The sequence below is a fragment of the Dryobates pubescens genome, chromosome 2, assembly GCF_014839835.1.
Source record: "Dryobates pubescens isolate bDryPub1 chromosome 2, bDryPub1.pri, whole genome shotgun sequence".
NCBI lineage: Eukaryota > Metazoa > Chordata > Aves > Piciformes > Picidae > Dryobates > Dryobates pubescens.
In genome coordinates this window covers 58,014,577-58,035,486 of record NC_071613.1, presented here as the reverse complement: position 1 = coordinate 58,035,486, position 20,910 = coordinate 58,014,577, and the positions used below count along the sequence as shown (strand labels likewise).

The 20,910-nt window shown below is 44.2% G+C and overlaps 1 protein-coding gene across 3 annotated transcripts in view; it reads left to right on the top strand.

The window, feature by feature from the left end:
- SPOPL (speckle type BTB/POZ protein like) overlaps positions 1-20,910 on the top strand; it is a 38,127-nt gene that overhangs the window by 6,879 nt on the left and 10,338 nt on the right. Inside the window, exons 2-8 of one of the 3 annotated variants that reach the window (XM_054177845.1) lie at positions 8,100-8,235; positions 9,974-10,108; positions 10,272-10,393; positions 10,682-10,833; positions 15,165-15,292; positions 19,873-20,050; positions 20,145-20,200. In XM_054177845.1, coding sequence (XP_054033820.1) covers positions 10,031-10,108; positions 10,272-10,393; positions 10,682-10,833; positions 15,165-15,292; positions 19,873-20,050; positions 20,145-20,200 — 714 coding nt within the window. In that variant the 5' untranslated portion in view covers positions 8,100-8,235; positions 9,974-10,030. The remainder of the gene's footprint in view (positions 1-8,099; positions 8,236-9,973; positions 10,109-10,271; positions 10,394-10,681; positions 10,834-15,164; positions 15,293-19,872; positions 20,051-20,144; positions 20,201-20,910) is intronic. The other 2 variants (XM_054177839.1, XM_054177852.1) reach the window with 2 other exon arrangements.

Genomic DNA, 20,910 nt, shown 5'->3' with positions numbered 1-20,910 from the left:
TCTGATGATCAAACTAATTTCAAAGAAATAACCTTTGTGAGGAAATAATGTGAATTCCCCCTCTGATCTCGGGACTTACTGTGGCTGCCAAGTTTGCTCAGCTTTTCTGTCTAGAGATAGAAAATTTTCAAAGCATCTGTTCTCTTGAGCAAGTCAGCGTGTGCTGTAAGTGGGGAAAAGTCACAGGGAACTGAAAAGATCATGGAAAATGGATCTTAAGCAGATTATGGTGGAATTGTTCTTAATGTGTAAGCAAATCAGCTAGTATCTGGGTGGTTTTGAAACACTGGAAGAGGAGATAAGGTGTACTTACCCTTGAACTTCAGAAACCAGTCAGTCTCAGACTGAGTTTGAGAGCTGGACTTGATGATGCTTATGGGTCTCTTCTGACTGGAGGTATTCTGTGAACTTTCAACATCTGCTGTTTTACCTCTGTGGGTGAGAACCTGTTCATCTGCAGTCCAAAACAGATGTCAAGTCTTGCCTGCCTTGACATCTTTCATCTCCACATGGCTATGCTTTCAGAGTCCTCCTCAGCGCTCCTCCAAAGCAAGTGAGTGTAGCTCTGTCTCCTGACCTACCTGCCTTTCTTAGGATGCTGTCTAGCTGCTGTGGATGAAATTTAATTCCTGGTCAATTGAAATGAGCTCAGTTTCAAGGCTGTTTGGGTGAACTAGCATCAAATGCAGTTTGGTCCTGTGGTGGAACTGAGTTTTGGCGTTTGGAAGTGACACACAGCATCTTTCCTTACTTTCTTGACTTGTACATATCAGTTGTTTGAACACAGTGCAACGTTCTCTGTGGCTGCTGTGGTCTGAGGCATAGAACAGGCCTGAGGTCAGCTGCACCTCTCAGTTTCCATGAAGGTGCAGCTGTGCGCACAAATGCCTGCTGCTTGCCACCATACGTAGCAAGGCACCAAATGAATGATCAGCCCCCCTCCTGATAGCATCTGTGAGTAGGAGCTTTTGGCTGCTGAAAGCAGTGGTGCCACTGCAGTGTGACTTTCCCAGGTGATAGCTGTCAGCAGAGGTTAATGAGAAGAGCGTTGTGCGGTTGTTGCTCTGAAGAGCTGCTCTGCACAAATGAAAGCACTTTTCTCCAGAGAGGATAGTCCAGTGCTCTCCCCAAGCCTGGAGAGGTTACAGAGAATCAAAATGAAATACCCCAGGGCTAACTGTGGATCTGCTGGAGAAAGATTACTTTCTCTGATTACAGGTGAGGTCAGCATTCAGTTGGCTAGTGTGGATAGTTCTGTTTCACCTGCAAAAAAAAAGATCAGCATTTTCAATTTGGTGAATTTTTTGTTTGTAACTGAAGTATTTAAGGAAAAATACCTTCATTTGTTACACTTTCTCATGCCAGTGATTTATCTGAGTGAGTGTAATGGAATGAAACTAAGGGGGAAAATCACACAGGCTGAATACTAGGGAGAAAACCCAACAGCAATAGGCTACTGGAATGGAATAATGCCTGGAGAGGAATCCTGGTGGCAATACCCATCTTCTGGGGGCCATAAAACTAGGCTGGGCAGCAAAATTGAGATATGCTATAAAAAATAATCCTGCCTTTCTTTTGTAGGGAAAGACATAGCTGACTCCTGGAGGGAAAGGTCATGGTTCCTGGAGGGCAGAACAATAATGCAAGGCTAAAGCTGGGGCACTTTTTATTAACAAACTTGTCTGATGTAAACTAGACTGTTACACTTCAAGCTCTGCTGGGCACTAGGTTTTCTCTCAGCTGAGGTGAAATTCAGCTTTGGTTTTAAAGGCTTAAGGTAGGAAAGAAAGCCTGAAAAGTGCATGTACTCAGCCTTATGTTGTGTGTTTTTTACAACTAGTGGTGTAATGTTACCAGTTAGAGCTACACCACCATCTTTCTGAACAGTTGGGCATTTCACATGTGCTTGGTTTTGCCTTGCTTGGCCTCTTCTGCTGGAACCACCTCAAGGATGTATTTTTAAATTCTGGAGTCTTAGAATAGAATAGAATAGAATTAACCAGGTTGGAAATGACCTTTGAGATCATCAACCTATCACCCAACACCATCTAATCAACTAAACCACGGCACCAAGCACCCCATCCAGTCTCTTCCTAAACACCTCTAGAAATGGTGACTCCACCATCTCCCTGAGCAGCACATTCCAATGGCCAATCTCTCTTGCTGGGAAGAATTTCTTCCTAACATCCATTCTGAGCCTCCCCTGGCACAGCTTGTGACTGTGTCCTCTTGTTCTGGTGCTGGGTGCCTGGGAGAAGAGACCAACCCCCACCTGTCTGCAGCCTCCCTTCAGGTAGTTGTAGACAGGCTAAGCAACCCTAGCTCCCTCAGCCTCTCCTCACAGGGCTGTGCTCCAGACCCCTCCCCAGCTTTGTTGCCCTTCTCTGGACACCTTCCAGCATCTCAACATCTTTCTTGAATTGAGGGGCCCAGAACTGGACACAGTACTCAAGGTGTGGCCTAACCAGTGCTGAGCACAGGGGCACAATGACCTCCCTGCTCCTGCTGGCCACACTGTTCCTGATGCAGGCCAGGATGCCATTGGCCTTCTTGGCAACCTGGGCACACTACAGGCTCATGTTCAGCCTACTATCAACCACTACCCCCAGGTCCCTCTCTGCCTGGCTGCTCTCAGCCACTCTGATCCCAGCCTGTAGCTCTGCATGGGGTTGCTGTGGCCAATGTGCAGAACCTGGCACTTGGATGTGTTCAATCTCCTGCCCTTGGACTCTGCCCATCTGTCCAGCCTGTCCAGGTCCCTCTGCAGAGCTCTCCTACCCTCTAACAGATCAACTCCTGCCCCCAGCTTGGTGTCGTCTGCAAATTTACTGATGATGGACTCAATGCCCTCATCCAGATCATCAATAAAGATACTGAACAGGATGGGGCCCAGCACTGATCCCTGGGGCACACCACTGGTGACTGGCTGCCAGCTGGCTGTGGCACCATTCACCACCATTCTCTGGGCTCAGCCTCCAGCCAGTTCCTAACCCAGCTCAGAGAGCTGCTGTCCAAGCCAGGGGCTGACAGCTTGGCCAGGAGTTTGCTGTGGGGCACGGTGTCAAAGGCCTTGCTGAGGTCCAGGCAGACTACATCCACAGTAGCTTAGTTGCAGCTATTTTAAGATGTCTGTGACCCTGCCTGCCCTGTCTGCTGGAATTTTGCTGTCCCTGGAGCAGGGGTAACGGGGGATGCACAACTAGGTTGTCAGCTGTCACAGGCCAATCCAGGGTAGTGTTTTGTGCTTCTTGGAGAACTGTTAGGAGGGTTGTGGATTGATTTGTGGTGTGGGTGCTGAAGCATGTGTTCCTTCTGGCTGGGTTGTAGCTTCCAGCAGAGCTGGTGGATGGCAAGGGTAAGATGTTAAGCTTGAAGCCTGTGGAGCTTACGATTTAAGTCCCAAAGATGGCTTGGGTTTGTGTAAACTTGGTTGCTGTCGTGTGCTTCCAAAGCAAACATATACTTAAATAAACATTTTTTAATGTTATGTTCCAGAAATCCCCCAAAGCCCCTTCCTTGTAGCTATCCCAAGCCTCACTTCAGTGTCACATGGCTTTCCTGTACACAGCCAAGCTGGTGTTCCCTTCTGCTTGCCCCGAAAAGGAAACGTCCTGGATGTTAGAAGTACTACAAAGGGTGTAAAATGTGTGCCCTCAGCTTGCAGTTCTGCCTTAGTGACTGCACTTACTGACAATGTTCAGTGGCAAAGATTACCTTCAATAAATACCACACACATTATTTACATTACCTGGGCATTTCTCTAGTCTGCCTTCAGAGAAGCAAATAATGATACTGAACAAATTGGGGAACTGCCTGAGCTTAATAGCCCTTTCAAGTGCCTGTTGTTTTGTTGTGTATCATGCAGCAGAAACTGTCACTTAATGGGTAGTTCTATAGGAAATGGGCAACAGTTGCTTCAGGAAGATGGATTGTGAAGAGATGCAAATGCTGCTAATGAAGAAATTATTCTATCTTTTACAGAGCTCAGAGTATTTGTTTTTCTACTAGTAAAGTCTTACAGAGTTTTGTAAGCATAATCAGCTTTAAGGCAAGCTCTAAACCAGAACAAAATGGTAAATTTTGGTCTTCAGCTGGATTAAGTCTCTGTCTCTTGTGCGGATCTGAGCAGCGCTCAGGCCAGTTTGAGCAGGCCATAGTAGCAGGACAAGCCTGACCCAGGTGATGAGTGGCTGTTGCACAAATCCTTCTGTTGACCAAGGAGAAAGAGGCATTCTGGGGTCCTGCCACTTGGCCTTCCTAAGTCGAATCTACCTGAAACAGCACAACTGGGGCATTGCTTCATGTGGAGGTGTGCTGAAGTAACTTAGTCTCGAGCTTTAAAATGTCTTTCACTTCAGGTGAACCCTAAAGCAATTCAATATCTTTGACTCCTCAATAATTAAAAAGCCAAATTTGATTTCTTGAATAAAAAAGTACTGATAGAGAGCATACATTGCTTATAATATCACTCAATATCCAAGTAATACGTGATCATTAGTGAGAAGCAGTGAAACCAGTACGTGTGGCTGGAGCATGTTTGCTTGGAAGGGGTTTTTGGATGCCATTTGTGAGTGACAAGCATATTCACTTCAAATGTTTTGAACCCCCAGAGCTTTGGCTGGGCAATTAGACAAAGCTATGCTTGGTTTCTGAATTATGTATTTACTAGGAATAAAAAGGTTGGAGAAACAGAGTGTTCTTTTCCTATTAACCATCAGAAGGCCATCTTTTCTTTCAGCCAGTGATGAAATAGCAGCATTTCCAAAGGTAAGAAAAAGCTAATTCAGAACTGTTCATCGCTGTTCAGGAAGAGGTTGTCACCATTCCCATGGAGTACGCAGTACATGTGGGTTCGTTGGCGTGGTCATTTATTAGGCATTCCTAAAGTCTGCTAAATGGTATTAAAATTGGGCATTCTTGAACAGTGAGCTGCTCTGTTACGTTAGCTGTTAAGTACTTGAAGTAGCTTGTAGGGGAGAGACGCTTGTCTATGCAGGACAGGCTCCGTGGCCTTTCTGTGGCCCCGTGGAGACTGCAGTGGTGGACTGGAAGAGCACCTTTCCATCACTGTGAAGTACTGCTTTGTTCCTCAGCTTCTCAGCAAGACCCAAGATGAGGAGATGCTGGAAGTCCTGTTGTGTGCCAAAATACAGACAGGAGGGAAACAGCTGGGTTCTGGAGAGAGGGAAAGAAGGGATTCTGGGAAGAAGCAGTAGCAGAGATGAGAGGGTCAGCAAGATCTGCTTGGTGAACTGATCCGTGGGGTCAGGTTCTGGAAGGCTGCAGGGTGTTTTGGTTACCCTGCAGAAGGCAGTTATCTGGCCAGTCCTGCCAGGCCTTGGGCGACTAACAGCTTACTGACATCAGAGGTGAAGCAGTGCAGCAGTCCCTGGCTGACCTGCACACCTGTTAAACTGTTCCTGCTCCCAGAGGACTTCTAGGCTGTAGTCATTACACTGAGCTTCCACCTTGAGACAAAAGATTATGCTAATGTTTAGGGCAATCGTTACAAAAGCTGTGAAGTGTTTTGTGTGTCTTTTCTTCGGGTGTAGAAAATTCCTCTCTGGATGTTTACATCGTGTATTGCTGAATGAGCTGGCTGGGCTTTTTCAGAGAAGTTGAGATGATTCCAACACAAGGTGTTGGGAGGCTCGGAATGTGTTCTTGTTCAGCTCTAAAGTTTGGAAAGTGACTTTAGGATAGTGTTGACAAATAGTCCATTTTGGGGAAGGAGCACAAGACAAGACGTTTGAAATTCACGTCAGACTGATATATGAAATGGTTTGAATCTTCAGATCTTGTATTAAAAGTTTAGAAAATGGAGAGCTGATAGTTCTTGATGGTTTATGGAAGGTAGTCCATGCTACATTCTGTAGGTAATTAACTAGCAATAATCAACATCAGTTGTCTCGATGTTTAACATAAGTATTTGTTTGACAAAGAGCGCCTCAGTCGACTCCCAAATCAGATGTGCTTCAGAAATCCTTTTTCCCCGTGTTAGCTCTGCAGGCTTGGCCACTGCTGCTCGGTTAGTGAGGCTCAGCTCATTGCCGGCCTTCGTTAACAGGGTGATTAGCAAGTTAAACCAACACTTTCCTAAGCAGCCCAGTAGAAGCAGTGGTAAGCCCGTGCTGTTTGGCGTCTGGGAATACAGGTTAAATACAATGCCTTTGAGCTTTTCTTGTCTGTTGAGTTTAGACAATGAAGCAAATTTTGAGAGTGAAATCCTCCCTGGCTGCTGCACCACATTCACTGTATCACCTCATTAGAAAACCCAAGATACCTGACACCTCTTTTCCCTTTTGAAAGCCAGAAACTTCTTTGGCACTCTCCCACTAAAACCTGTTTTCCTATTCCCAGTGCCGCTCCTCTGGTGGTCAGAGACTGGTGCGTGGCAGAATGGCCGCGCTGAGCGGTTTGTTCCGCTGCCTCCAGACAGGCACGGCATTGTCTGTGAGCTCTGGGAGGTATCACCTGGTAATGTTCCCTCACCTCTGGTGCTTTGTCCAAGGTAGCTTACAGAGGAGTAAGTGCGGTTTCTAGCAGGAGAATTGTCCCTCTCAGTTGTTGTGTCCTGTAGATGAGAGACCTGCACTTCATTGATTTAATTCCGCCCAAGTCGTTCTCAGGCTGCAGCTCCATCTGTTGCCGATCATTTGAGCTAATTGGCTGTGATGAGGGTTTGGTACTTGAAAACCTTTTTGTCAAGAGCTGATGACAGCGGCTAATCACTGACTCAGAAACATTTTCTTCAAAGTGGCGTTTAGGCTTCTCCAGCAAAGTAGGGTACGTGGAAGAAATGGTGAGCATGTAGGTGCATCTTGCTTCTCACCTTCACTTTGCACAGGCAAGGTCCACTTTGCCCTGGTAGCCCCAAGCAGTAAGGCACGTGGTGGCCCACTCGGTCTGGGTGTCAGCATGGGGACTGAAGAAATCCTTCCTTACCCAAACATCTGCATGCTCCATGATAACCTCTTTAAAGCTTGTGCTCTTTTGCCTTGGAGTTTGGTAATGTCCTCACATCCCCGCCCAAGTCCTGGTTAATAGATTCAGCAAAGTGGGGGGCAGTTCAGCAGTGCTGCCACACTGTTTCCCTGCTGTTGTCTGGCACTCTTTGCAGGCACTCTCCACTGTTCAGTTTGATGTTGGCTTGTTTGTTTCTTTTAAAAAAACCTTTGCATCCAGGCATATTGAAAACCAGAAGAGACTGCTCCTCACTGCAGGCTCCCAGTGTGACTTCAAACTGTGCAAAGTTGATGCTTTCTCCCAGTTTGCTCAGTCTAAAAATTTGGCCTTAGTAAATCCATGCCAAAAATAAAAGTGAGCTATATCTGAGGAATGGATTTGTATCAGGAGGTCATGAAAATCAGTTGTCTGATCCTAATGCTCTGATGGGAGCCTTTACAAAAAGCTGAAGCTATTCATAAGCATCTGAAAAGTGTCTTTATGTAAAATCATGGCTTCTGTCAGAACCTGAAATAAATAATAGAAGCCACACAGCCTCTGAAGTACAAATGCCCTGGGTACAGAGACAAGGCAGCAGACAGACCTGAAAATAATGGAAAATAACCACCTTTGCTTGGAGTTTAAAGGCTCAGTGAATCAAGCTGGGTTAGCTGGCAGACAGGAGGGGGCAGATAGCTGCTGGTAACTGGCATAAGGTCACTTGACACTTTGAGGAGGGTACTGTACCACAGTTATTTTCTACCCTCTTCAATTTAGAGGCCCCTTCAGAGTAAACTTGGCTCAGATCTGCTGTTCCTTCACAGTTACTAGGAGCTGACTGGTCTAATGGACTGAAAGTGTTGAGGAACAGATTAGAGCTGAGACAGTCCTGTGACTCTCATGCAAATGACAGAGTAGGGAGGGGGCTGCATTCCTTCTTGTTTTCAGTCTTGGGAGAACTGAGAATAGTGAACAGGTTCGGTGGGGCTGAGGTAAGCTGTTCTAACACTTTCAGGATGCAGTTCTGTATTAAATCCATTGTGTATTTGGGTAACAGCTTTGCCTTTGACTAGGTTATGCTTCCAGAAATAATGGTAATATAAGTGCTAATGCTTGCTTTTTGAAAGAAGAATGCTCACATTTATCCTTCCCAGGTCTTCTGCTCTGGGTAGTTCTGTCCAGGGAATGAAGCCAAACTGTAAACCTGTAACAGCGTGTGCAAACACTGCTTCTGTGGCATGCAGTTCCTGCTTCAGAAGAGGAGAGGCCAACAAGTTCCAGTATCTTAAGGTGGCTGTTGTTACTCATTTTCATTTATGGAAAGTGAACATTGTCATAAAGAAGTTTTATTTGGAAAGAAAAGTCACTTATAAGAGGCAGCTGAGTTGTCTTTGTGACTACTTTGGAGTCGCCGTCCCTGGAGGTGTTCAAGGGGAGATTGGACGTGGCACTTGGTGCCATGGTCTAGTTGTGAGGTCTGTTGGAACAGGTTGGACTTGATGATCCTTGGGGTCTCTTCCAGCCTTGGTTATACTGTGATACTGTGATACTGTGATACCCTGGAATGTCTCAATCCATATATTGCAGGAGATCTATTCAATTATTTCTTTTTTTTCCCTTCTTGTCATAGTAGATCTCTTAGAGCTCCATTGAGGGGTCTGATTATATAGTATCTGCTGCTTCTTCAGCTAGGAAATGATAAAGAGTGTTGCTTTCAAGGTTTTATGTATTGATTCAGAGCAGTTCCCATGTCATCAGGCTTCAGCATAGATTGGTTTTGTGAGTGAGAAAGGGTAGCAGAAAGGCAGGAGGGAAAGCATCCCTGGAGGTTCCTAGTGATTCACAGAGATTCTTCACTTCATGACTTAACTGCATGTGGTCTTGCAGTGTCCTCTTACCAGTGTTTGCATAAAACCTTGTTTCTAAGTGTTGCCTAGTCCTGAAGGAAGAGTTCCAGCCCGATTATTGATGTCCACTCACATCTCTTGAGCAGGGCAGTTAAAGCTATTCTGTCACAAGTGAAAGATGTGGTGAAGTGTTCAGATGATGCAGAAAGATTGCAGTCCTCTGACCTTGCTTTAGTGATAGCAGGATGCCTTTAAAGAAACTTTCTCTACGAAGAAAATGTGTGGTGTGACTTTCATCAGGTTTGATCAGGGTTCATTTCACTTCTTTTTAGCAACTTAATGGAGTAGCCTGAGTGAAAAGCTGTGCTTCTGGCAGGACCCTGTCTAAAGATGACAGCAAACCCTACCTAAAGGAGAGTCAGCCCAGTAACCCAGAGTGACCCTCTGCAGGCCTATCTGCTTCTCTTAGCTGTGCACAAAGGCTAGTGCAAGGAGGCTGAGCAGTTACCTCTTGGTAGCTGGGGGTGAGGAATTCACAAATAGGACTTGATTTCTTACCGAGGTGAGAAACTGCAGAGCTCTGTTAGGTTATGATCTGTAACAAAACTGCTTCATTTGCTGTTGGTGAGTTGGTTTAAACTGGCTTTCAGCTTTGTGCTTTGATAGGCAATTACAGTGGAATCTGTTGGTATCAAAGGTACAAGGCAACCGTGAAAGATACGTGAAGCAAATACTACTTTAAATGCAGCTTTAATTTCTATGCTCCCTTGAGAAATCCTGGGGTTGTTGGAATCTATTCTACTCCCAGGAAGCTTATGCCTGCGTGGACAGTCAGTGTGTAGGTACCAATAACCGATTGCTCACAAGGCCCTGGGTACCTTCCAGACCAAAGGAAAAGATCCTGAAGAAAGCGACTCGGCAGGGTGGTAATTTGTTGGAATGACGCTGTGTGATGTGCAGGCACTTGCTCTTGTGAAGTGCCGCGGGAGGGTTGCTGCAGGTTTGGATGCAAGTGGCTGTTAATGTGTGACAGCTGGGCTGCAGAGCAAAGCCCTCATATTGCAGAGGCCTTGGTCAGTAAACAGGAATATGGAGAGCAAAATTCAGTAGTTTGTTTTGGTTGTTTTTTTTCCCCACACACTTATAAAGGGTGAACAAAATATGTGAATTACTTTTTCTAGGAGAATTACTGAAGTTTGGATTTCTATCTTGATACTATAAACCTGCAATAAGTGGCAATGTCAAGGGTTCCCACCCCACCTCCTCCTGGGGAGATGTCCAGTGGACCTGTGGCTGAAAGCTGGTGTTACACACAGGTAACAACCTAAATTCCAATGGCTTTGTTTGCTAGTCACAATTGTATTTTTAAGAAAAATACCTAAAATTGTTGAGCTGTGCTGACAGTCTAAGTAGTTCTCATAGGTACTGCTTTATGTGCAAGTTTAAATGCTACTGACATTTTCTACATCTTTTATTCAGGTTAAAGTGGTAAAGTTTTCCTATATGTGGACCATTAGTAACTTCAGTTTTTGCCGAGAAGAAATGGGTGAAGTTTTAAAGAGTTCTACCTTCTCATCAGGGCCAAATGACAAAATGAAATGGTAAGGTCTTTATTCTAGCAGCTGCTGGGGGCTTTTGTTTGGGTGTGGGTTTGATTTGGCTGGTTGGTTGTGGCAGTGGTGTTTGGCTTTTCCAGTCGCAGAGGTTGCAAAGCTGTGTGGCGAGTTCAAAGTTTTACTGCAAGTGTGGATTGGTTCTCATTTCAAAGCTTCAACAGCCATAAAGGAAACATTTGTTTCAGTACCATCCATTGTTGTATCTTAAAAAAAAGAGTGCTGAATTTATTCTGGATATGATTTAAAAATGTGCAATTTCTGCGTTTCTTTCAGGTGCCTGAGAGTGAACCCAAAGGGATTAGATGATGAAAGCAAAGACTACCTGTCATTATATTTGCTTTTAGTTAGTTGTCCAAAAAGTGAAGTGAGAGCAAAATTCAAATTTTCCCTGCTGAATGCTAAAAGAGAAGAAACAAAAGCAATGGGTAAGGGCATCTTAATGTATTGTGTGTGGATTTGTAAAAACACCCCAAAGAAAATCAGCACTGGAATCTTTTTCCAGTGCAGAACAGAATTTGCTGTTCAGGTAAACTATAAAATAATGCTTTTTTTAATACCCTTTTGGAAACTTAGTTAAAAATCTTGTTCCTGTTGTGCACATTTCTGATCACTGAGCCATGTTAATTCTCTCCTGAGCAGTGTAAATTACAGTTCACTGCTAACTACTGTCACTCCAGAGTCTTGGCACTTGCTTTTGGTAGCTCACTATTTTGGTTTTATTAGTGGTGCATTTGCTTGTTTCTAGCTAGTGTGGAGGGGGGTGTTTAACTTCCATAATTAATTAGGTTAAGCTTACATGCTTGTTTTTTTAGACCCTCCTTTACAATGTTTTGGTCTACTTCTCCTGATTTTTGCTCTAATCAATTCAAAAACATGTACCCAAGTAATGAGAAGACTGAAATAATTGGTGATTTAATTGCCTTCTGGATATGGAGAATGTGTGGCTCTAGTTTCAAACTTACAAGCACAGCCTTCTTTGGAAACACTTCTTAAGAAAGCTGCAGTTCTGATGGAAGTTTGTCATTCAGCACTGCTCTGCACTGCATTCATGGTGTTAGTCCTTTGTATGCTTTTCTTCCCTATCCTTTTCCAGGACTTAGGAAATCTTGCAGGGTCTGTTGTGCTGCAAGTTGTGAATTTCTTGGTGACCAGCACAGTTCTCCAGCAGTCATACCCAAAGCTCAGGCTGCTCTCTCCATACACAACTAGCCTGACCTGTAATCTTTGAAGTCCATTCACAAAACTGCCTTGGAATCTAAAAATTAGTGCCTGGACTTTGTGGGAGGAAAGTCAATGTGTGTGTTTCACTCTCTTCTCTTCCACTGACAAGAGCTGGTTGCTTCAGTCCCTGCAAGCCTCCTGGCTCTGGAGCCTGTATGAGCAAAGCTACCCTCTCATACATTTGATAGGTTGAGAGTAGTGGATTGGCACAGGTGATTAAGTGAAACTGCAGTATGTGCATCAAAAGTGTTTTGAAATTAGCATGGGATCACAGAAGGGTTGAGGTTGCAAGGGCCCTCTGGAATCTGTCTAGTCCAAACCCTCCAAGCAGGGTCAGCTAGAGTGCTTTGCCTTGGACATGTCATGCTTTGAACGTCTCCAAGGATGGAGACTGCACAACTTGTCTGAGCAACCTGTTCTACTGTCAAACTAGGTGCTGCTGGCTCTTTTTTGCCTTAAGGGTTCACTGCTGGCTTTTGTGAATTTGTTGTCCACCAGGACTCCAGTCACCTATTTCCTCCTGCTCAGTAGAGCTGGAGCACCCTGAGCACAACATTGTTGTGGTCCTAGCTCACAGTGTCAGCTGGCTCACTGCCCTTCCCAGGGCAGAGCTTCACATGTGCACAGGACAGCAGAACGGTTTTGGTTGTGTCCAGAGAGACCAGAGAGAGCAGGAGCTCAGCCCTCACCCTCTTGCTGCACCAGCATCTCCCCAGTGTTACAGATCTCAGCCAGCACTGTAAGGACAGGGTAGGGATATAGATGATGTGGATCAAACCATTACAGGTTGGAAAAGACCCCTAAGATCAAGTCCAACCTTTCTCTAGCTCTACCGAGTCTGGAGCTAAACCATGTGCCTTGGCACCATATCTCTGCCTCTTTGAAGCCAGAATTCAACCATGTCCCTGGGGAGCTGGTTCCAGTGTTTGAGAACCCTTTCAGTCAAGAAGTTTCTGCTAATGTTGTATCCAAACCTCCCCTGGTGCAACTTGAGGCCATTTCCACTCATCCTATCACTCATTGCTACACCTCATTACACCCTCACTACAACCTCATTTCAGGTAGTTATAGAGTGAGGAGGACTCCCCTCACCCCCTACTTTCCAAACTAAAACATCCCAGTTCCCTCAGCTGCTAAATTCCAGTAGTTCTCACATAAATGTCAGCTCCCTTGCCCTCACCTGCCTGGCATGGCCTCCCTAAAGATCTCATACCTGTCCTCTGCAGCACCATATCACAGGAGTTGCCCTGCCATGTCTCTGTGAGGCCAAGGAGAACCATAGCCCTGCAGCAGCACCTGGACTTCTAATTCCTCCTATTTCTTTGCTGTGCTGTGTGCAGGAGTTTATGGGCACTCTAGGGGGCACTCAGTTGTGCTGATGGCCCAGGAAAGGCAGGAGAGATTTGTTTGTAGTGCTGTCCTAGGAGGGATGTGCAATGTAGGATGGAGGGATTTTGAGCATCTGAAGATTATTTGCCAAGGACTGCTTGAAAGGCTAACAATCACATGGTGCTAAAGCCCCAGTGTCCTACAAGTAGATGTGTTTTCAGTTTCTGCAGAGCAGCTGCCCTGCATTTGGCACTGCAGGAATTCTGAACATATTTTCATTTTGGGAAATTACCAACAGAAATCATATTTCTTGGACTTTCCAGCCATTTACCATCTGCTTTTGGAGAGGCTGTGTTTTTATTTATACAGCATAATGATGCCTGACTTCACATGTACTTTGTAAATGGATAATTCATGCACAGGCTGCTGCTTCAAGTGCTGAAGCTGTGTACAGCATAGGCAATGAACTAACATTTGAACTTTATTAGAAAGGAGGAAAAAAATACAATTTGCACTTCCATGCTGCTTTATTTTTCTGGTTTTATATACTTAAATTTCCTCTGAGCACTAATTTCAGATTTTTAACACTGGTTCTTGCTGGTAAGAGTAAAACCTAAGTCCACAGAATAAAGAATTGGGCCCAATGTAGATGATAAATTTTTGAACATTTCTTTTAAGTATGATTTTGTTTTTTCATTCCATTTCATGAGGCTCATTGTGAGTTTTTGACAAATTGGTAAAAATGTGAAAACACTAAAGCAGATGCTAGAAAACCTAAACAATACTGTCTAAAATGGCTGGGTTTCTTCCTTGGCACACAGGTTTAACATCGTGGGTAGTATCCTGTATTTGTCACCCTCAAAGCCCACACTGCACTGAAGTGCATCTTCCTCTGTGCTGTGATCTGCGTGGATAAGGGGTTTGTGTGTGTGTGAAGATGTGAATGTGATCAGGTGACAGGGATAGGGACACCTCTTGCTTCCTCAGTTCCTGGGTTGTTTATCATTGTGTTAAAATAAGCAAAAGCTGCACAGCATCCTTTGCTTGAACTAACTCTAGTGAAAAGCTGCTGTGAATCGTTTCCAGCGGTTGGCAGTGGGGACAGTGTGTTAGAACTGTGTGGTGTGCTAGCTGGGCAAGTCTGTTTAGTGGTGCTACCAAGTCACCTCGTGCAGAGAAGGCTGACTCCCTGATATCTTTATTTTGGATGTTGTAGAAGGAATGATGGTGTCCTGAGAAGCACTTTTGTAAAAACCTTGTTCCTTAAACTTCTAAACTGCTCTGCAGAACGCTGAAGTCTCTATCCATACAGCAGATGAAATGGTGATGTGCTTCTTGCTCAGCTTTTTTGGTACGAAAAGAAAATTCTGTCTTAAAGAAACCTGCTGTTGTGTCTGCAGCGTTCTTGCTGCCTGGATTTTGGAATGGGCTTTCTAAATGTAGTTCAGAATACGGTTTATTCTACACACAGCCTCAAAACCGCTCCCCCAAACCCCCTTATGCTGTGTTTTAGTTCCACATACAAGTGAATGGTGCTGTTTCCTGAGGTTCGGTTTGTGGAACAAGTGCCTGCCTCGCAGTGAACTTAGGTTAAAGAAGCTATCTCACTGAATTACGCTGTGCTCGCACGCAGCGTGCCCTGGGAACCCTTTGCCAGACTTTGAACATTGGAAGTGGGAAAAAAGGGGTTGTGTGGTCACAGCAAAACTGATGGATTACAGAAACGTTCTCATCACTATGCCCAAAAAGGAAATGAAGCAATTGCTTATTATGACCCAAAAAATAGCTTTAGTTGAAGCCGTTGTCTCCTTCGCTGTGTTAAAGTTTTTGCTGTGTTTCAAAATTCCAACCCCTGACGCGAGGTTTCCCCTTGCAGGGGGAAGCCAAAACAGATGGCTGCTGCACGGGTGGTGTCAGGCCGCACGTGTGATGACAAACGCGTTGTGATGGTCCTGTGCCGAGCGGTTTCTGTTCCGACATGCTGGCACTCTTAACCCCCTGCTCTTGCTGGAGGGTGCCTGCCATGCCACCTAAGGATGGGCTGAATTGCAGATTTTGCTCTTCTGCCAGTTGTTTCGCGTCGCCATCCGAGGTGTTCGCTGGGTCCCTTTGTGTGCTAGGGCCCGGCCTTCCTGTGGAGCGTGGGTGGTGTTGGTTGCTGCTTGTTCACTGACCTTGCTCCGCTTGTGCGTGGCTGTTCCCCCAGAGAGCCAGAGAGCGTATCGGTTCGTGCAAGGCAAGGACTGGGGCTTCAAGAAGTTCATCCGCAGAGATTTTTTGCTGGATGAAGCTAATGGTCTTCTCCCAGATGACAAGCTTACATTATTTTGTGAGGTGAGTATAGGTTTTTAACTGGTAAACTCTTCAATAAAATGCTTTCTGCTCTAATAAGTAGAGGTTTATATTGATTTTGAACAGTAGTATGCTATAAAATTTGTCTCTTGTCAACTATAAATATGATCTGATGCACATTACTTGCTGTGTCTGCATTGCATTCTGTTCTCTTTTGGTATGTGTATACTGAAGTGTAGACTGCCTGGGTTGTAAACTGTTGGGCTTCTCCATGAATCTGCCGGGGGTACTTTAGAATCACCTGCAGAGTTATTTATGCAAAAGGTGGCCGATATCTGCTGTCTGTTCAGGTGGCTGATGGCTGTGACCAGGTCACTTAAAGACGTCGTATCTAGAATTGAGAGGACTGTTTTTCACTGGCTGAGCAAAAGGAAATGCCTACCTGCTGGTTTGTGTCATAAAACCCCAACTGTCAGAATCGATATTCCTGTAATAAACTCGATGGCTTTAACCAAGGAGCAGCTCTTCACAGCGAAGGGAACATTTCATTTTTGTTGCAGTTGTCACTTTTTTTTTCTGAACAAATGGAGGCATCTCCTAAGGCTGCTTAATGCTGGGAACTGGTACTGGGAGCTGTGGTGTACCTTTGACTTTGCTGTGTTACGAGATCAGTGATGTCGGTAAGCTAAATCGTCATCAAGGTTCAGAGAAACTCTTACTGGGTGTTAAAAAGGGACCCCAGAGGAAGCTGCAGTGTCAGTGCGGTGTGTTTTAAATATACATTGGCTGGGTATCCTTGCTGCCATAAAGTGATTAGTGACTTAGGAGGATGGTAGATTCTCTAACTGCTAATAAGTTTGCTTTGATCTGTGTATTTACAGGAAATGTGTAAAATTGTCTTGGCAAGACTGCAATTTAATTATGTCATTATGCTCCCTATGAAGAATAATTGAAATGCGGCCCCTGAGACTGGGTATTGCAAATATAGTGCATCTTATTTTCCCTTAGACAAGTTCAATTAGCTGTGTGATAAATTTGTTATGAATGCAATTATTTGGGTGATAAAAGCAGATGTAACAAGTGCTTTTATGGTTCTCTAAAGATGCTTTTGAGTATTTTCTTACTTTAAGTTTTCCTCATAATGAATGCTTTGATGTAAACGAACAGCCCTGGAAAATAGTGTTTGGTTTTGGAAATAGGTCATTAGCTAATTTTAGAGATAAAGTTTGTTTTTGAAAAATGAACTGAACAAATACTGAATTTTCCAGAGAGAAATATCATTGAAAATGTAATGCTAATCTTGAAATGCAGCTGTCTTTCCTGACAAGTCTTCTCAGTGTTGTAGTGTGAGTGACCTTTGTGAAGTGTTGGAGCTATCCTGCTTGTTAATGGTGCAGGAAGTGCAGCACCTAGTTGTGCACTCTGAGCCTCTGAAACTCTGGCTTGTGTCAGGCTAAAGGGAGAAGACTGAAAATACAAATAGTTGTAAAGCTTGTTTATTCTGATGGATTCTTCCAGCTCTTCAGCTGTCATTAGAGATAGCAGGTGTTGTTTGAAGGACCTGGTTCTATAGAGAAGCCTGAAGTTTGTATCCTTTTAAAACTTAGCTGTAAGCTGTTATTTCTGTTTGCCTTCCTGCCTGTGACCTGGCTGGAAGCCTGACTTGCTGCTCCTCCAAACCGGGTTGCACTTGGCTTGATAAAATGGAGCAGGTACAGCACTTACTTGGTAAAGGTCGCCGAGTCCCCACTCTGCTCGTTGGCTCTTCGTTTCTCCCTGTTACGTTGCTGAAGGATTATTTGGTCTTCCTTGGCAGCAAAGGCATTCTGTGTTGCTGGATCTTCCTAAGATCAGATAGATACGTCCTTGGATTGGAAACTGCAGGGCTGTTAAGTTAGGTACTTGACAAAGTTGAGTGCTGCCACTGACAAGTGACCTGTTGATAAAACACAGCTTCATAATTGTGTTCTTTTAAGCAAACTGATCTCTCTTGCTCAGTTCTCACTTTCCATATAATCTGAAACTACTGAGGCCTTCAGATACTTTCATTTGCTGAGGAAATGGCAGACTATCTGCTAGGGAGTGCTTCATGGGTTTAGAATAGAATAGAGTTAACCAGCTTGGAAGAGACCTTTGAGATCATCGAGTCTGACCTATCACCCAACACCATCTAATCAACTAACCCATGGCACCAAGCCCCCCATCCAGTCTCTTCCTGAACACCTCCAGTGATGGTGACTCCACCACCTCCCTGGACAGCCCATTCCAATGGCCAATCTCTCTTTCATGAAGGACTTTTTCCTAACATCCAGCCAAAACCTCCCCTGGCGCAGCTTGAGACTGTGTCCTCTGGTGCTGGCCACCCAGCCTACCTGGCATAGGTTGTGAACAGCCTGCAATATCACATCTTTTCTGTTAGAACTCTGCAGGCTGGGAACCAAGAAAACAATGCAGATTATCCATGTTAATTGTCATCGCACACTGATCATAGTTCAGTCCTAGGTTACACACTTTTATATGCCCTTAGACATGAGGGTATGCAATCCAAACAGCATCTCTGCACTGAAAGTATGCATGCTGTTCAAAAGCTGCATAGCTATTTGCTGGCTACCTCCCAAAGAAGTAAATCAGAACTTCAGTACCTGGAAATCCTGACTGCTCAGACAGTAGTTCTAGCACCTTTCAGTGAAGAAACACCTTCAGTCTTGCAAGGGGTTTTCCTAAGGGTCCTGAACTAACTAATGATTTGTGTCAGGTGCTGAAACAATCCTAAAGCAGTTTTGGCCCAAGATGAATTTTCAGTAGTTACGTGGGAATAACTTGGTTGGATTGCTGCTCCATGTAAACAAACTAAGAGAATGGCCTGGATTGCGAGCATGCTACCTGGACAAGTCAGACATGAAATCTCAGGTTCCTGTAAGTGCTTATTCATAGAATCTTAAGAAGTTGTTGCCATCTGCAGACCATTCCTGCCAAGCCACTCGGGAGACTCGAATTAAAACTTTGCTTGAGTTCTGTTCTAACAGTTTGCTAGGAGCCATCTTTTTTGTGTTGCACAACTATCAACATATCTTGGAAACTGTTCTAAAATAGAAGTCTGGAACATTGGAGATCAGTTTTAAGTACACAAATAACATCTAGATTGCCTTCCTGGGCACTGTCTATAGCCATGTGGTCAGCTCAGACTGTGACCTTTGAGTCAAAGCTCTGGAGAAGCAGAAGTCTCCTTTGGCAGCAGAAGGCTGGCTTTGTTCAGCTAAAACTCCATGTGTTTGTGTCTGCTGAAATCAGGCTGTGAGGGAAAACTGTAGTAGGGTATACCAGAGCTCTGTGGATTTGTTTAGTGTTGTAAATATATGGGTTTACTGTGAAAGTGAACTTAGCAGGGCTTTGTGGGATTTTATGGTTTTTTCTCTCCTTTGAAAGGTGGAAGAATTCCTTATAATCACAAGGGGGTATGGGATGAAACAGGGAATTAGGCAATGATTCAAATCCTCAAGCTGCTGTTGTAATTGGATCATCCTCCTCTTCTGATCTGGAGTTTGGTTTGCAGTGCTCTGACTTTTTGCAGAGCTTAGCTGTGCTATTTTTGCTTTATGCCAGATTTATTCCAGATGCTGTGCCTCTGGAAATCAAACGAAACACTGATCTCTACAGTATCAGCATTTTCTCTTGCTATGAAATCCTAATTTTCTCTGTTTGGGAGGTGCAGTGATCAAGATCTTACGGTATGGTTTATTCTCAACTGTGTGCTCACAGACAACAGAAGTAAAACCTGCTGAGCCCTTCTGTTTTGCAAAAATACTGATTTAAAGGATTTAGTATGTACAGATAGGCAAAAAAAAAAAGGCAAGTGAGAGTGCTGCTGTCCTCTTTACGACTGATGTGAAAGACTTCAAGGTGGGAAATGATGCCCATATTTCACAGCGTTCTTAACCAGTGCATCGTGTCACTGAAGTTATTTACCTGCTGCATCTTCTCTTCATTGACTTGTGCATCTAAAGTAATGGCTTTTGGTCTTGTTGGGAACACAGTCATTCCTGACTCCTGCTTCAGCTGCACACAGTGAAATGAAATGACGAAGGAGACCTGTTGCTTGCACTTAGTTCAGGTTAAATATGAACGTGCTGTAATTAAAATTAGGACTGCCACACCATTCAACATTTCCATGGATTATTCTTATGAAACCCTTCTGAGACCTTGTCATGCTGCTGAAGTGTCTAGCATTTGATGTTGTGTATATTTTACTTAAAAGCATAAAGACTGAACTGTTAGAATATCTGCAACGGTGCTAACTTCTACTTTTTGATCCCACTGGTATTCCAAGAACCGTATCTGAGGCTCTTGCTTTGGTGTTTCTGTAAGGTGGTGTGTGCTGCTGTGCTGCTCTTGTCTTGTTTTGCTTGGATGAGTGCGCAATGTTAGAGTCTCTGAGTAAAGTTCTGTTTGGTTTATGTTACTTAAAAGTAAACTGTAAAGCATTAGTTTATGCTTCTGGCCTAATGCTGGGAACATCACTGTTTTTACTTTGCAATTGCTGAACTTGTAGCAATAGGTGCTGTAATTTGATGATTATTGGCATTCAGATATGAAGGAGTTGTCTTGCTGTGATTTTCTGTTAGGTAAGCGTGGTCCAAGACTCAGTAAATATATCAGGACAGTCTAATACAAACACTTTGAAGGTACCTGAATGTCGACTAGCAGAAGATTTAGGGAATCTCTGGGAAACAACAAGATTTACAGATTGCAGTTTTTATGTAGGAGGACAAGAATTCAAAGCTCATAAATCTGTCCTTGCAGGTACTTTCTACTTTTGTATTGCTATTATTTTGTAATTAACATTGCTAAAAGTTTAATGTTTTATTATATTAAACATTTCCTTCTCTTGCTACAGCACGGTCTCCAGTTTTTAATGCAATGTTTGAACATGAAATGGAAGAAAGCAAAAAGGTAAGCCATGGGGAAAGCTTCACATCTTGTGAAAAAGGGAAAAGCTGCTGGAAACTTGAAGTATTGCAAGCTGAGGGCAGGAAGTCCTGAGGGTAAGGTGTGAGTGGAGGAGCTACTTCTGCATGCCACCCTGGTTAATTCTGCTGGAGTTTCTCGGCATTGAAAGAGCAGACAGGACTGACTGGAGAGGTTCTGGAGGATTTGTTCTTTCAGGCATCTGCCCTAGATCCAGTTTGGTTTTCAGACTGCTGTAACTGACCTGGTACTCTTACTGCTCCTTTTTGCTATAGTTGATACCTTCAGAGAAGCTGACTGACTTCTCTGAGGTTTTGCTATAGTGTATGAAAACGCTTTTTACAGTAGCTAGGACACAAACAACAGGTGAATAATGACTCAAATGCCAGAGGCAGTGAAGTCCTTCTTTTCTTTCAGAGTTTCTGTAGGCACTTGACCTGTGTAAGTGTTTTGGATGCATGGTTACTTCATCGACACAGAGAGCTGCGGCTGCTTTCATGCACTTGGTATCTCCTGCAGCGAGGAGTTTGTGTCTCATGCTGTGTGTGGGTCAGTGGGTAGGAAAGCAGAGCAGGTAGTTGCACATCATGTGCTGACAGCCAGTGGTGGGTTTTCTTTTTGTACTCAGAAGTCTGGTGCTTGCTCTGACATCTTGGACATTGTTTCTTCCCTCACTGATTGTGTATAGGGAATGC